Genomic DNA, 16,968 nt, shown 5'->3' on the forward strand with positions numbered 1-16,968 from the left:
GCAGAGGTGAATGTTTTCTTGAGACGACAGAAAGCATCCTCTGCTGCGGGGTTCCATTGAAGGTACTTGGGTCCCTTCTTGAGGAGTGCCATTAAGGGGTGGCGATAGAACTGAACCCTCTGATAAACCGGCGATAGAAGTTTGCAAAACCTAGAAAGCGTAGAAGTTCTTTGATGGATGTGGGAATGGGCCAAGACGTAACTGCAGAGACCTTTGACAAGTCCATACAAACCCCCTCGGCACTGATGACATATCCAAGGAAGGAAATACGTGTTTGATGGAACTCTCATTTTTCTGCTTTCACATAGAGATGATTCTGGAGCAAGTGTTGTAGAACTGTTCTCACATGCACTTGATGGCTCTCTTCATCTGGGGAATATATTAGGATGTCATTGATATATGCAATAGCATACCGACCCAGCATGTCCCGTAGCACATCGTTGATTAAGCACTGGAACACGCTGGGCACCAAAGAAAGGCCATACGGCATTACCCGGTACTTGAAGTGACTGGCAGTGGTGCTGAACGCAGTTTTCCATTCATCTCCCTTCTTGATCCTGATAAGCTTGTACATGCTACATAGATAGAGTTTTGAGAAGATCCTTGCTAATCGAAGTTGTTCCGGGGCTGCGGGAACCAGAGGAAGTGGATAAGGGTATTTCACTGATACCTGGTTCAATCCCCTGTTGTCAATACATGGGCAAAGACCCCTGCCTCATTTTTCCACAAAAAAGAAGCCTGCTGAGGCTGGGGACCTAGAAGGGCAGATGTAACCCTGCTTGAGAGCCTCCTGAATGTACTCCTCCACAGCTGCTTGTTCTTTCTGAGACAGAGGGTATATATGTCCCCGAGGTGGTGACATGCCTGGCAGGAGGTCAGTAGTGCAGTCATGGTCTGTGAGGTGGTAGACCACAGGCCTTTTTTTTGCTGAAAACCTCCTTGAGGTCCAGATAACACTTGGGAACATTGTCAAGGGTGTCAGGCTGGGGGCTTTCCAGAGAGGTGGATGCGAGAGTGACTTGAGGTCAAGTAATGCAGCCCTGAAAGCATGCAGGAGACCACTGTAGAATGTCCTTGTTCTGCCATGAGATGAGAGGGTCGTGAAGCTGGAGCCAAGGGTAGCCAAGGATAAGATCATGACTTACGGTGGTAGTGATGTAGAGTGAAATGAGTTCTGAGTGAATTGCACCTACTTGGATGCAGAGAGGAGCAGTACATAGAGTGACAAAACCATCTCCTATTGGTCCTCCATCAATGGTCCAAATGCTGAGCACACTGTGTAGCAGTGTTGTTGGCAAGTTGACCTTCTGCATGATTGAGTTGCTGATGAAGTTCTCCTCTGCCCCAAATCAATGAAAGCAGAGAGGATATGGGTAGAAGTAGCCAACTTTAAAAGAACTGGAACCTTGAATGATTTGGAATTGAACCATCTTCTCAGACTTGCATTGTATGGAGGACCTTCTTTAGGAGATGAATGAGGAGGACGAATGGGACAGCTATTGAGCTGATGTTCAGGGCTACCACAGTAGAAGCATAATCCCCCTTTTCTTCTTCTGGCATGTTCAGAACGATTTAACCAGAGTGCATGAGACATCCATGGCAGAACTTTCCTCTGAAATAGGCTCCAGTTTAATACTCTCCTGTAGAGAGGATTGAGGAGCTAAGAGATTTCTTAGGCGGATTGTGAGGTCGATGAGAGAATCAAGCATGAATTGTTCATCACAGCAGGCAAGTTCACTCAGAATTTCAGGGCGCAAACCTTGGCGAAATATGGCCTTCAGTGCGGGATCATTCCATCCGCTAGCGGCCGCCAGTGTTCTGAATTCCAGAGCATACTTGGCCACGCTTTTGGAGCCCTGTGATAGTGAGTAAACTTTCACCTACTTCAATCCCCTCGGGTTCATGGTCAAAAACTCTTTTGAACAGAGTGAGAAATTGTTCATAAGATTTTGTCGGCTCGCTGCCCTTATTCCAAACTGTGCTGGCCCATCGCAGTGCTTTTCCCATAAGGAAGGAGAGAAATTTGGCAATCTTGTGCTCATCAGATATGCTAGGTAGAGCCGTGAAATACATGGAGCATTGGAGAAGGAAGCCTTTACAGGTGAGCGGATCTCCAGCGAACTTCTCAGGAACCGGGAGTTGTAGCGCTGGGCTCGGAGATGACTCAGGATGCGTTAAGAGGGCCAGCAACATCACAATTACTAGCTGGGACATTCTGGTGTTGAGGTTGGCGAGCATCTGCTGATGCTCTCCTAATAAATGTCCTTGGGCATTGAGAGCAGTTTGCTTTGCTTCTTCCGCTACATCCATGGTGGTGAAGTATCCTGTCACGGTGCAGGCACTTACGGACGTAATCGCAGAAGAGCGATGAGGAGTAGACAGTGTCAGAGCCAAAATGTGAAACAAGAATCAGAGTCATAGAACTAGCGAGGGTCGGGCGATCTGCAAACAGCGTTAAAGGGAGTAGACAAAGAGTGTAAATGGAAAACAGGGAAGCAAGAGTCAGAAGAACAAGAGTCAGTCAGAAAATAACAAGGCTTGGTATGAACGGTAGAAGGCAGAATGATACTTTGCATTGAAGTGGAGTGAGTGAGAGGTTTATATAGGCAGGAGGACTAATTTGAAAAATGGGTGACAGTTGATCTCAATAGTCGGGAGACAGAGGGCGCTGTGAGTTGTGGGAAGTGTAGTCTATGGTGTCCATGTTTGTAATTTGAACCTGTCCAGGTTCAGTGGGTTTACTGACAATAATACAGCCCCAAATCAGAAAAAGTTGGGACAGTATGTTGAAATTAAACTGAAAATTTTGTAAATAATATTGTATCTGTATTGCACTCAGAACAATACATGATTTGATGTTTTACCTCATTTTTTTTTCTAAATAAAAACACTTGTTTCACTTTTGATTCTTGCAACACATTTAAAAATATTTGATGGTAAAGCATTTATCAGTTTGTACTGTTTCCATTCATTCTTACAACACTTAAAAGATGTTTAGGGACTGAAGACACCAAGTGATGAAGTGTTTCAGGTGTTATTTTGTCCCATTCTTCCTGCAAACAGGTCTTAAAGTGTGCAACTGTACAGGGTCATCAATGTCACATTTTTTCATTTCAAAATTCACCACACATTCTTTACTGGGGACAGAGGGGACAGGCACCCTCTTCTTCTGTTGCCATGCCTGTGTAACCTGTCCAGAATGTGGTTGTCTTGTCTTGTTGAAATATCCCTGTAAAAGATGTTGTCTTGAAGGCAGCATATGTTGCTCCAAAATCTCAGTGTACTTTTCTGCATTAATGCTGCCATCATAGAAGTATAAGCTACCTTTGCCAAGGATGGTGACAACCCCATACCATGACAGACCCTTGCTTTTGGACTTGTTGCTGGTACCTATCTGGGCAGTCTTTTTTGTCTTTGGTCTGGAGCACTCTGCATCCATTTCTTACAAAAAAGGCCTGGAATACTGGTTTGTCGACCCACAATACATGCTTCCACCGTGTGACGGTCCATCTCAAATGTCTCTGAGCCCAGAGAAGTCAACAGCGCTTCTGGACACAGTTAACATAAGGCTTACTTTTTGCACAGTAAAATTTTAATTGGCATTTGTGGATATAGCTCTGTATTGTTGTGCTTGACAAAGGTTTGCCAAAGTAATCTGGAGCCACGTGGTTGTATCAGCTATAGAGGAATATCGGTTCTTGATTCAGTGCTGTTTGAGGGATCGGAGATCACTGGTGTTCAGCTTTGACTTGCACCCTTACCCTTTACACGCTAAAGTTCTTCCAGATTCCTCTAATCTTTTAATGATATTATGCATTGTAGAGTGTGAAATCCAAATCCCTTCGTTTTTTGTGGAACATTGCTCTTAAATATTTCAGTAATTTTCTAATGCATTTGTTGACAAACTGGAGATCCTTGGTGCTTCTTTTGCTCCTCAAACACTAGGCCTTTCCTGGATACTGATTTTGTATCAAATCATGCTTACAACCTCCTGTTAATGTCACCTGTTTCCAGAGGTGGAAAGTAACGAATTACATTACTCGTGTTACTGTACTTGAGTAGCTTTTTTGTGTACTTATACTTTTTCAAGTAATTTTTAAAGAGTGTACTTTTACTTAAGTATGTTTTCTTTTAAGTAGTGTACTTCGGTACATTTTACATCACAACTGTTACTGAGTAAAAAAATAAAAAATAAAAAAAGGCTAAAACGGAGGAGGGGAAATGCATGGGCGTCGCCACCATTGAATGTGAGGGGGACATGTCCCCCTCACATTTCATAATTCTTCGTTTGGACCCCCCCACATTTAACATAAAATATTAGTTCACCCAGCGCTGTTTCTATTGCTTCGTGAAAGAATCCATTCCACTTGATCGATAAGAGAATACACAGCCCACTGAAAATCCACTCCGGGTTTTCCGGGCGTTCCCTACAACAGCTCACCGCGCGCAAGTGAAGTGAATCTCAGCGCGAGCACAGAAATGTTGGTGCAGCTGCTGGAAAGTGGAGGAGGTGACGTCAGCCCCATTGCAACCTCACAATGTCTAGCTTTTGCTAAAACCTTATTCTTTTGTGATATGCCCTCAAAATTAACCCTAGGCCACGTTAAATTAATATTCAACTAAACAGTGAAATAAGCTTAGCCTAATGGGGTATTCTTGATTGATGATGAATTGTTTGCAGTATTTGCTCCCAGACACAATGGACATAAGGACATTCTTTACAAAGAAGCGGAAAGTCAGTCAAAATTTCCCCACAGGACAGGTTTTTTTGTCCCAATGGAAATGTTAGTGCAGTTAGCTGGCTAGTCAATGTTAGGAGATGTATCAGCTAGCTTAACGTTAGCTATCATTTCATTCAAACCCAGTAGGCCTGCCTTACTGTAATGCCAAGAATGAGGTCAAGTCTGCTCTGATGATATTTATTGATTCTTTGTTTTGTCTGGTCTTTGGCAGTTTTCTGGAAAGTAAGATGGGAAATCAGTGTATGGGGAAGGAATAGTAGAGATGAAAGCGATGGAGAGAGATGGATGTTATTCCAGGTGGATTGTGAAGGAAAGGGGGATAAAAGTTATGAAGTGGTAGAAATTGTGGTGCCACCAATATAAGAAGGAGTTCTATCTATAAATCTATTTGTTATACTAATCTGTAAATGCTACTGTAGTACCACCATTGCATGTAGGTTGACAAAACTGCACTTGTTCATTGTGTGAAGTTCTCTTTTATGTGTCGTTGCTTGACCCAGTGTAATTTTGTGTTATGAAGACTGCATGATGCCATGCCATTTTTGTTATGAGTATCGCTAAATCGGAAAAAAGTAAAATGCACCCACTAAAGTCACTGTTGGTGGTGAACAAAATTGCACTTGTTCATTGTGTGAAGTTATTTTTTATGTGTCACCGTTGCTTGACACAGTGTGATTTTGTGTTATGAAGTTTGCATGATGCCATGTCATGCCTGTTCATTGTGTGAGATTATGAATATTCTTATTTTTAAACATACAGTTGAGTGTCACTATTGCTTGGCCCAGTGGCATGTTGTGTTACATCTAAAACTAAATAGAAAACACAAAATAAAAAGTAAAATGCACCCATAAAGTCATTGTTGGTGATAAATTGTGTCACATTCATCTCATTATCTTAGGCGTAGCGGTGGGTTTAAAAACAGGCTGATGAATATATGGACTAGTTGAATGAGGACTTATTGTTGAAAATTAATTAAAATTTTTCTGGCAGAGGACCCCCCGCCAGTGTGTCCCCCCCCCCCCCACATTAAAAATGCTTCTGACGCCCCTGGGGAAATGCGTTCTGGAAATGAATCACGGGAAGGACAGTTGTCGCGCGCGCGAGTCTCACACAGACGATGGCGGACATGCACCGGCGCTTTAAGGGGGGGGGGCTTTGGGGGGCTCAACCCCCTGGGCCACAGCCAATCAGGGGCCTTGTAATATTAATAAAATAATAAACTGTCGGAATCGTGGGCCTACATTAATGTACGGATAGAAATAAGGTTAGAAATAAATGAGCGCACAGTAGCCTGCTGTAAGAGACATGGTGGATGTGGTTCGCGAAACGAACACCCACAACTGTACCAGAATAAAATGTAACAAAATGTAACGTCACGCACGAAAGCGCACCAAAGACTGCAGACTACAGAGACACAAATTTAGAGGCTTTGAAAGATGAAGCGTTCACATGTTAGCGGGGCGCATAAAAGGAAAAAAAAGAGAGAGATGCAGGTAATGATAGAATCGTTGCCTAAAGTCACAGACTTTTTTAAGGTAAGGATCACCAATCTGTTCAGAATATCAGCTACTTATCAGTTATCAGCCTACCAGCAGCTAGGCTATGTGCATGCTATGATCTGTCCAACAGTAAAATAAATCAGTTGTGATTTGAATACGTGTCGTGTGATTCGAGTTATAATCCTGTTAGTATAATAGCATATTTCGATGGGGATAATAAAATGTGGGGCGGCACGGTGGTGTAGTGGTTAGCGCTGTCGCCTCACAGCAAGAAGGTCCTGGGTTCGAGCCCCGGGGTCGACGAGGGCCTTTCTGTGTGGAGTTTGCATGTTCTCCCCGTGTCTGCGTGGGTTTCCTCCGGGTGCTCCGGTTTCCCCCACAGTCCAAAGACATGCAGGTTAGGTTAACTGGTGACTCTAAATTGACCGTAGGTGTGAATGTGAGTGTGAATGGTTGTCTGTGTCTGTGTCAGCCCTGTGATGACCTGGCGACTTGTCCAGGGTGTACCCCGCCTTTCGCCCGTAGTCAGCTGGGATAGGCTCCAGCTTGCCTGCGACCCTGTAGAAGGATAAAGCGGCTAGAGATAATGAGATGAGATGAGATAATAAAATGTCTAAAATGGCATCTACTGAAGAAATTGATGAAAAGATTGTAGCCTATAATGTTCACAGTTCGGGCAGCAGACAGTGTAAGCATACTGAGGGGAATAGCAATACAAAGCTAGCGCAGATCCACATTTCTCGCTAGCTGTGTTGGGTGTGTTGTTAACCCGTGTGGATTTAAGTGAAATACTTGAGAAGTTCTGTGGTCAAGACAACGTTTTAAGGTAAGGACGCTTGATTATTAATGTTTGCCCGCCGTGGCTTGTTGTTGATGAAAGGCCCACATGATTTTGCCTTATGCAGCTACTGCTAGCATCATGCTTTGAACTAGGTTAAGCTCATTTGCGCTAAAGGATGGGTTTATTGAAGGACTTTGATGTAGCTAGTTTCTTTTTAAAAAATCGTATGCTCAAAACAGTATGCCCGTGTTCATCATGTTTAACTTTTTTCTTGATGGAGTGTGTGAAATATTGTTGAGTGGTATTTTGATGCAGTCATGTCAAAAAGGCAGTTGAATGCACGGTCTTATTCAAGGAGAAGGAAGACTTGCATGATGCTTGAACGTAGATTGGTAAAATAGACCCTAGTAGGACTCGGTTTCGTGTATTTCGGTCTGTAGAGTTATGAGTTTGGCCGCTGTCCATGTTGTTTACGTTTCATGTGGCCACCGAGCCAAGTACCTTCATCATCATCATCATCATGTTCCCCTGTCAAAAGTTAAACTCTCTAGGGGTGCTTCTGCTGTAGCAGTTGCAGCAGTTGCTCAAAGTTTGATTTGTTCATCATCATACGTCTTATCTGTTGGGTGTCTATGCCCAGCAGATTTTCCCATTTCGTCCATTTGTAACCATTTTTGTCAAACAGGAGCTGCTTTTGCACTTGGTTATTGCCCATCCGGCAAACGTGAGCAATATATTTTAGTTGTTGTACGTAGCAGGATAGTTTTATATCCTGGGTTCCTGTCAGTTTCCGGAGATCAGCATTGGACATCTTGTAGCTCCAGTCTATATCTTCATTTGTAGTGTTCTTTTGGTCAGGGGCATTCTTTCGTTTATATCCACCTTTAATCATTTTCCTTAGGAAGCCGTGCCACACTACCTCAATTTTGTGAATTTCACTGGATGATAGTTGCCATGCCTGTGTGCTGTACAGGAGATGAGATCGAACGCATGCCACTAGGAACTTTATACGGGTTTTTAGTAGTATTCGGTGGTCGGTTACAACATTCATTCCATTTCATGAATGCAGCACTTATCCTAGCATGCAGGAAGTGTGAGGATTCATCACAGTTGCTGACATTATAACCAAGATATTTAAAGGTGCGGACGTTTTTAATATTAGTGCCGCCAAGGGAAATGATACTTGGTTAATATTTGATATCCTCATTGACGTTAAAAGCCATTGTTTCTGTTTTGACATATGATATTTGTAAACCAAAGTGGGTGTAGGTCTTATCATACAACTGAAGAATATTCTAAAGCTCCTCGATGGATCCAGCGAGTATGGCCTGATCATCTGCGTATAGAATCTCTGTTATGCAACCCTCTCCTGATGCTCGTGCTTTCGTACACATTTCTCTTGTGGATACCTCATTTGGAATGCAATATCTGAACTTGAAGCCTGTATCTGGGTACAGTTTTGATATCTCATGCTGTTCAATCCTGACAACAAAGTCCATATAGATATTTAAAAACTGATGGCGATTCTAGGGCACCTTGTCTTGCAGTGAATGTTTGTTTTCATGCCGCCGAGCTATTTTTATGTATTTTATTTTTTAAAAGGACTTGTCTGTAGGTGTGTGTGTTTTATGTTTACAACACATAGGTCTAGATTAGCGCACGCGCGCTTGTGTGGTTATCTCTGGCCATGCCCCTGCGTGAAAGTTATGCAGTATCACTGTCCTGTCCGTGGTAATAATCAGAACTGGCTCTGTAATGATAATGCGCGCGTTCTTCTCTCCCTCTGTGGTCGGATGTGTTGAGCGATGTGAGCGTGGGCCTTGCGCAGCTACGCTGAGCCAAACCTAACCTATCATAGGCTTCTAGGCTAATTACGCGCTTACACTATAAATGCTTGACACGTATTGCAAATAAAATAAGTGTGTTTTCCTGGCCAACGGTAAGGGTAGGGTTGACAGGTAGCCTATGAGGGGCCTAGCCCCTGGGCCACGGGTGTTGATAAAGCGCTCCTGCGGACATGGAGGAGACCGAGGAACCTGTGGTGGACGACCCTGCAGAAAACGCAATTTCTTCCAGTAATGAAGTGCACCCCTGGCCCTACATACGTGATCACTTCAGCTTCGTAGAGAAAAGGGGTGACAGTTTCATTATGCAATGCAGATTGTGTGCCCAAGAAGACAACCATTGCGGCATACAAAAATTCGACGTCTAATCTGCGCAAACATGTTGAGGTAAGTATTGTCATTGGCATCATAATCACGGGCGGAGATAGAGGGTGGGACGGGTGGGATTCGTCCCACCCAGATTTAAATTCACCTCGTTCGGTCCCCCCCACTTATAGGGAGGAAAAAACATCTATGCTGTCTTTCTTTGCATAAGGCAAACCTCACGGAAAAATCAAAAGACTAATTACCATTCGGTTTATTGAGGTACACAGCAGTGTATACATAGTTGCAACAACTCACATAAAACAAAACAAAGACTGATATTCGGTTGGTTGAGCTGCACAGACTGCACAGGTTTCGAGCTCGAGCTTGGTTGCTATGGTTACCCACAACAAGTTTGACAGGCATAACGGGGTTGGGGTTGGTTTGCTGGCAGCTTTGTCCCCCCCAGTTTTTTGTCCCCCCCAGTTTTTTGTCCCCCCCAGTTCAAAAAACGTATCTGCGCCCCTGATCATAATGTTTCCTTTCCATAGTAAAACCGACAATAGGCTGGTTATATTCCAAAAATAGTGGATAGCATTGCTAATGTTGAAGTAGCAACCTGTTGGTACTGTAACATAACGGTAACTAGTCTGTTATTCAGTTGGCTAATCATGCAAGCAAGTTAGCTCGCCAACCTGACGTGATCAGTCCTCCTACCATTCTACATCCAACAGGCCAGAAAGGAATACTAAGCAAAACAAATAATGTTTGAATTGAATTGTTCAATAACACACAGTGCACACAGGCAAGCTACGAGATTTCGGTGCAACATTTCACTTTCATATTTCGTGTACAATGCTTTGTGTGTGGTCAGGGCGATGTAAACGACATGACTGTGTGTATTGACCTTTTTTGTTTGTCTCAGTTTTAATGCAGCATTATCCTAAGCATTCAATTTGATACACTTCCTTTAAATAAAACATCTGGGTTGAGATGTACATATATCCTTGTTTCCTCTTCTTTTTCATTTTTGCACAACACAATGGAGGCAGAAAACACCCATTGTTAAAAGTAACGTTTTACTTTTACTCAAAGTACATTTTAAATGATCTACTTTTTACTTTTACTTGAGTAGATTTTTTGTCTGGTAACTTTACTTGTACTTAAGTAAAATTTCATCAGAGTAACAGTACTTGTACTTGAGTATAATATTTTAGTACTCTTTCCACCTCTGCCTGTTTCAAATCACACCATTATTTAATTGTTTTACCTCATTTTACCTCAGGCCCTAAATTGCCCCCCCCCAACTTTTTTTTTGGAATGTGTTGCAGGCCTGAAACCTTGGAATGGGTGTATGTTAATAAATGAAATGAAGTTGACCCAACACAACATGAAATATCTTGGGTTCATACTGTCTGCAAGGAAATACAAGTCAAATTTAGAAATCACAGATTTCTTTTTTTTTTTATTATTTACATTTTCTATACTGTCCCAACTTTTTCGGATTTTGTCTGATTCTGAAGGTCACATTTTAGGTTAGTTAGTTCACTGATCATTTTACTAGTTTGGACAACATGTGTTCAGTGATCAAATGCATTCTATAAAATTGTTATTGCAATATCTGTCAGCTTTTTTTGGTCCATATATTTCTGCATTTAAGCAAAATAACTTCTAGAAACTAAACAAAAATACAAATGTATCAGTTATGCTGTAGCTGGTGTCATAACATCTTGTTCTATGTGCCCCTTTTTAAATCATATCCCTTAAAAGGTCTCTGAACAGCCCTGCATACACGCGAGGCACCTTCAACATAAACTAGTATGTCAGACATGAAGGTTTTATTTCCTTTAACATCTGGTCTAGTGTAAAACATGACTTACCTTGTTTTAGCTTTCTCTTTAGAAGAATGGTGTTTCCAAATTCCTTTATCTTTCCCCACTGCTCAGACTGCTCAATATAATCATACACATAGAAGATGGGAAGAAGACCTATAAGCTCCACCTCTCCGGAGCCTCTGGGCAGGCTAGTCAACTGTATGATCCCTTTTGGGTTTATAATGATGGACAGCAACTCTCCCAGGACCTCACCTGGACAGAGAAAAGATAGGATAGTTGAATTTCTTTGGCTTGGGAGTAATGGCAAAACTGAGACTTATTCTTTGAAATTTCCAAGAAACTACTAAGCTTGACACCATTGATTTTATTTCTGAGACAATTCACCGTTTACTGTTAGCAGACGTTCCACAGAGGACTTGGGCACAACCTTTGGAGGTAGAGAGTTTCTGAGCTCAATACGTGTCACAGGTATGCCTGATGTAAAACAGCAATGTTTTTTGTTTTTAATTTTTATTTATTTTTGTAGGTAGCCTACTTCATATGTACAAGTTACAGCTTTCCAGAACAAAACTGAATTCATATAAAAGCTCTTACCATAGATGCCATGTGGATCAATTCTGCGTCCAATGAAAAGTTCTTTCCTAATGCCCTCTGGCTATTAAAAAAAAATCAAAGCATATGTCAAAATATTGCATTGTAGTGTGTGTGTCCATCTACACATACAATATAGGAGGAAGAAGAGTTATACCAGCAGCTTAGGTATTTCTGAAAATAGTGGAAATGGATGTTGAGACCTGATGGCCATTTAAAATTCTTTTGACTTGACAAATGTTTCGTGCACGCTTACCACTATTCTCAGTGTCTTGACCACTGTCTCGCTTCCCCACCTGGTTTTAAGAGTGAAGCTGAGTTTATGACTGCCCACTTCTACTGCCATGATGACGAACCGGACAAGTGCCACAGAATGGCCCTCAATCCTGCCTTCGTTTAATTGTTGGTAACCATCATCTGTCAGAAGAGTTCCACGAAACACACACACACCCTCTGATGCCGACAAAGTTACACTGTACTGATCATTGAGAGAAAGAGAGAGAAAGAGAGACAGACCCAGAGATGGGTATTTCCATGTTAATACTGTACCTGTTTATGACCGAAAGATAGTCCCAATCACCCCAAGCACAAATAAAAAGGTAGTAATAAAGGAGATAGAAATCTTACTGTTGTATCTCTATCATATTCATTGTAGACTGAGCCTTTGATCTCAATCTGCTCCCCACGCACTATAGAGTAAGGCAGAGGCACGTCTACACTCACTGCCTGCTGAACTGACACTTGCAGGGGATCTGCGACACATATTCCTGTTTTATGGTGCAAAAGATGAGATACATCAACACACAGCATCAAAAATAAACTTCTTATATGGAAGAGCAAACTGTGTTTCATCTGAGGATTGTAAATTCACTTGTCTCTCGTGTCCTTATTTATTTGAATTTTTCTGGCAGTGGTATTCTCTCATTTATGGTGCTAATATAAAGTGGTTGCCTTATCTCACCATTGTTGAACACCCCAACAGCTCTGACCTCCCATGTAGTCAGAGAATCAGGAAGAACTTTAGTGACCAGTCCAGACCTACAAGGTGTTTGATCCCAGTTTAAATTTCAGTGTAAAATTTAAGTACATTTTACATGTTAATATTTGAATGTTAATGCCATAAATGTTCCCACCTCTCAGTTTCATGTTCCTCCCACAACCAGCTCTCTGGGAAGTAGCTGCGGACCTGCTCTACCTTCACATCCAGCAGAAAATCTATTTCTGCATTCAAATGGAACATGACATTCATTTCCTGATAGTCCTGATATTCATTTTTAACAAATCTTATAGGTTAACTTTATGGTATTTCACATTTGCATAAAACTGATTTTTTTTCCATACAAAAGTTTTTCATGGTTCCAAGCAACCAAAGAATACCTGAACGAGCGAGGCTGACACCATCACTTTCTGCCCGAAGTGTTTCAGCAAAGACGCAACATTCACGGAATGCTCTCTTACAATTTATGTGATCGGTAGGTAATTTCCGGGCACGATCCAGGCAGGTCTCCAGAGTTGGGCTACTATCAGTTCCCGCCAGACAACATGGTTTAAATTTTTGATATTTCTTAGCTGCAGAGAAGAAATAATTTATTTTTGTTCAGAATATCTACAAAATCTAATTAAGATGGCTCTAATATTATAGATACCAGCACAAACCCACCATTTTCCTCAAACTTTTCACTCAGAAGGAGAACAGAGCGCTTTTTCCGGACAGCAGAAGGGGTGTCAACTTGGAGCCCTGATCAAAGCAAAGTTAGATTGTAGTAAATTTGTGTGATATCTTTTGACAAGCAATTTTAACTTTTAATAGTATAACATATAGCAAGCCATTTTAGCTTCTTCTTCTTCTTTTTTTTAATCATGGCTTTATTGAGATCAGGAATTCAAATTCCACTAGTTATATTTCCACTAATGAAAAGTTCATTTTTGATTTTCAAAAAAGATAAAAGGTGAAAAGATTTCATTTTGATTTTGCTGTTGCTTGTGTCCATGTGCATTTTTGCTGGGCACGCTGTGGCAGCCTGGGCAACAAGCTGATTATCAAATGCACCTATCCTGAATATAGTGCAATCAGCACACGCATATAAGGACACCAATAACTCAAGGACTTTGCAAAATACATGTGCAGTACCCTATGTCTGTGAATACTAAACCTTGTGGCACTGTGTTTATGCCGGTTTTGTTTATTGGACTCTGCCTTTTGTTTGGACTTTCTGCCTCTATTTTTTAATCCTCTATTGTTCTGTTTGTGCCTTGAATGAACTTTGCCTGTTTCCTGACTCTGTCCTTGCCTAGCTGATCTTTCTGATCTGTATGTCTGCTTGTTGTTTTATAAATAAACATGTTTGTAGCCATTACATCCATCTGCAGCCAACATTTCTGACTTTTTTTTTACATATGAAAATATTTTTTCCAACTAGTAAAATGTTATTTCCACTTGTAATTTATTTAAATAAATGAGTAAAGTGTCTATGTTAGGGTAAGTGTCTAAATCTAGCTAATAGTGGCCCATTATGAATGCTGTGAGTGTATCTCCAAAAATATAGTTGCCAAGTCTGCATCAAGTTAAAAAAAAAATGTTCTAATAAATTGACAAGGGAGAAGATGAAATCATGATTATTGTTTGTACTTTTAATGTTGGGATACTTCCACAAATTTATGATCACTCACTTATGTTTTGAGTCTTGGCTCTTCAAGAGCTATTACAATGAGTTTATGAGCAGTGACACATTACAATGGAATTACAATGAGCAGTGGACACATTAGCACTTATGGAAAACTGAAATGCAGTCAGATTCTCAAACAATTCATTGAGCTTTTCTAGGCTCAAATAGTGTTCAAGACAACATAGATTAGCAATGAGAGATCTAATAATATCAGCATTGCATAGACCTCCATTGCTGCCTTACTAGAAATTTCTTTCAATTATTCCGACTTGCCTCATAATTTGCACAAGAACTAAGTCCACCATTGCCAAAACGTCTTTTAACACTGCACTTTAAATCTAAAACAGTATGGGCTTGTACACATCACCCTGGACAAATTTGAAGCACTTTCTTTTAAGCAGTTGCAAAACTTTTTTTTTTTACAATTTTGAAAACAATTTAAAATGCTTGAGTGTTAACACGTTAACATGTAAACTTGACTCTCTTTTGAAAATGGAAGAAAGCAAATTTAATGTAAAGCAAGCTTATTAACATTAGAACATAAGTAAACTCTTTGCAGAGAAAATGCTATATACTAGTAAGAATGCTAGTCATAATTTAATTTTCACTTGTAAAAAATTCCACTCTAGATATTGAAAATGCAATTCCACTTGTAAAAATAAGTTCTTGATATCTCATCTCATCTCATTATCTGTAGCCGCTTTATCCTGTCCTACAGGGTTGCAGGCAAGCTGGAGCCTATCCCAGCTGACTACGGGCGAAAGGTGGGGTACACCCTGGACAAGTCGCCAGGTCATCACAGGGCTGACACATAGACACAGACAACCATTCACACTCACATTCACACCTACGGTCAATTTAGAGTCACCAGTTAACCTAACCTGCATGTCTTTGGACTGCGGGGGAAACCGGAGCACCCGGAGGAAACCCACGCGGACATGGGGAGAACATGCAAACTCCGCACAGAAAGGCCCTCGCCGGCCACGGGGCTCGAACCCGGACCTTCTTGCTGTGAGGCGACAGCGCTAACCACTACACCACCGTGCCGCCCGTTCTTGATATCAAGAAATGTAATTTGTGCATGTGTGAATTCAATTCTGATTAGTAAAAATATAATTTTACCCTATAATTTGAAAAAAAAAATCATTTGCAGTTAAAATTTAATTCCCACTAGTGAAAATGAAATTCTTACTTGTAGTACTTTTAATTTTGATATCAAGAATTGAATTTTTACTCGTGGATATAAAATGTCCACATGTGGAAATAGAATTCCTGATATCAAAAAAGCCATGATTAAAAGCTAAAAAGGCTTGCCATAGAAAACTTGGATTTTACTAGTAAAAATACAGTTGCTATTAGAAAAAAATATTAATTTTAAAGTTAAAACTGAATAAAAGATACCTTGAATTCAAATTCTGAGAAGTAAAAATGGTCATTTTACTACTAATAATTGAACTTGTGCTTTAAAACTGACAGCATGTTACAGTTCTGGACTGCTCTTTGCTGAATTTTTGCTTAAGTTTATTTACTAATTTACCAATGGATGTATGCATCTGAATTCATGTTTTTATGGGCCAGATATTCCATTTACTACTTGACTTCAGAGCAAATCTTAAAGGAACAGTCCACCGTACTTCCATAATGAAATATGCTCTTATCTGAATTGAGACGAACTGCTCCGTACCTGTCCAAGCTTTGCACGACCTCCCAGTCAGTCAGACGCAGTCAGACGCGCTGTCACTCCTGTTAGCAATGTAGCTAGGCTCAGTATGGCCAATGGTATTTTTTGGGGCTGTAGTTAGATGCAACCAAACTCTTCCGCGTTTTTCCTGTTTACATAAGTTTATATGACCAGTGACATGAAACAAGTTCAGTTACACAAATTGAAACGTAGCGATTTTCTATGCTATGGAAAGTCCGCACTATAATGACAGGTGTACTAACACCTTCTGCGCGCTTCGGCAGCGCATTGATATCTGAGCTCCGTATCAATGCGCTGCCGAAGCGCGCAGAAGGTGTTAGTACGCCTGTCATTATAGTGCGGACTTTCCATAGCATAGAAAATCGCTACGTTTCAATTTTTTTAACTGAACTTATTTCATATCACTGGTCATATAAACCTATGTAAACAGGAAAAACGCGGAAGAGTTTGGTTGCATCTAACTACAGCCCCAAAAAATACCATTGGCCATACTGAGCCTAGCTACATTGCTAACAGGAGTGACAGCGCGTCTGACTGTGTCTGACTGACTGGGAGGTCGCGCAAAGCTCGGACAGGTACGGAGCAGCTCGTCTCAATTCAGATAAGAGCATATTTCATTATGGAAGTACGGTGGACTGTTCCTTTAAAGTATAACTCTATAGTATGTCACATTTCCATACAATTAAATGCTTTTTTTATGCCAAGCAAACATAGAATACCTGAATGAGCAAGCGTGACCATACTCTCATTTTCTGTCTGATGATTTTCAGCAAAGAGGCAGCATTCATGGAACGCTATCTTACACAGTTCATCATTGGTTTGTAATTTATTGCTCCGATCCCAGCAGGTCTCCTGAGTCTGACTACTGTTAATTCCCAGCAAGCAGCATGATTCATAATTATCATATTTCTTAGCTACAGAAGAAATGGTTAATTATTTTTTTAAAATAAATCTACAAAATCTCTAACATGACTCAAACATTATAGACACTAGCAGAAAAACTCA

At 41.0% G+C, this 16,968-nt stretch overlaps 1 protein-coding gene across 1 annotated transcript in view; it reads right to left on the reverse strand.

Annotated features, from left to right (window-relative positions):
• Positions 1-16,968, reverse strand: part of c5 (complement component 5) — a 182,741-nt gene that overhangs the window by 123,790 nt on the left and 41,983 nt on the right. Inside the window, exons 21-30 of the mRNA XM_060907120.1 lie at positions 16,683-16,877; positions 13,256-13,333; positions 12,973-13,164; positions 12,729-12,816; positions 12,557-12,633; positions 12,223-12,362; positions 11,852-12,073; positions 11,599-11,659; positions 11,389-11,478; positions 11,050-11,256 (exon numbers count right to left, since the gene is read on the reverse strand). Of these exons, the coding sequence (XP_060763103.1) occupies positions 11,050-11,256; positions 11,389-11,478; positions 11,599-11,659; positions 11,852-12,073; positions 12,223-12,362; positions 12,557-12,633; positions 12,729-12,816; positions 12,973-13,164; positions 13,256-13,333; positions 16,683-16,877 (1,350 nt within the window). The remainder of the gene's footprint in view (positions 1-11,049; positions 11,257-11,388; positions 11,479-11,598; positions 11,660-11,851; positions 12,074-12,222; positions 12,363-12,556; positions 12,634-12,728; positions 12,817-12,972; positions 13,165-13,255; positions 13,334-16,682; positions 16,878-16,968) is intronic.

The sequence above is a fragment of the Neoarius graeffei genome, chromosome 24 (genome assembly GCF_027579695.1).
Source record: "Neoarius graeffei isolate fNeoGra1 chromosome 24, fNeoGra1.pri, whole genome shotgun sequence".
Classification (NCBI taxonomy): Eukaryota; Metazoa; Chordata; class Actinopteri; order Siluriformes; family Ariidae; genus Neoarius; species Neoarius graeffei.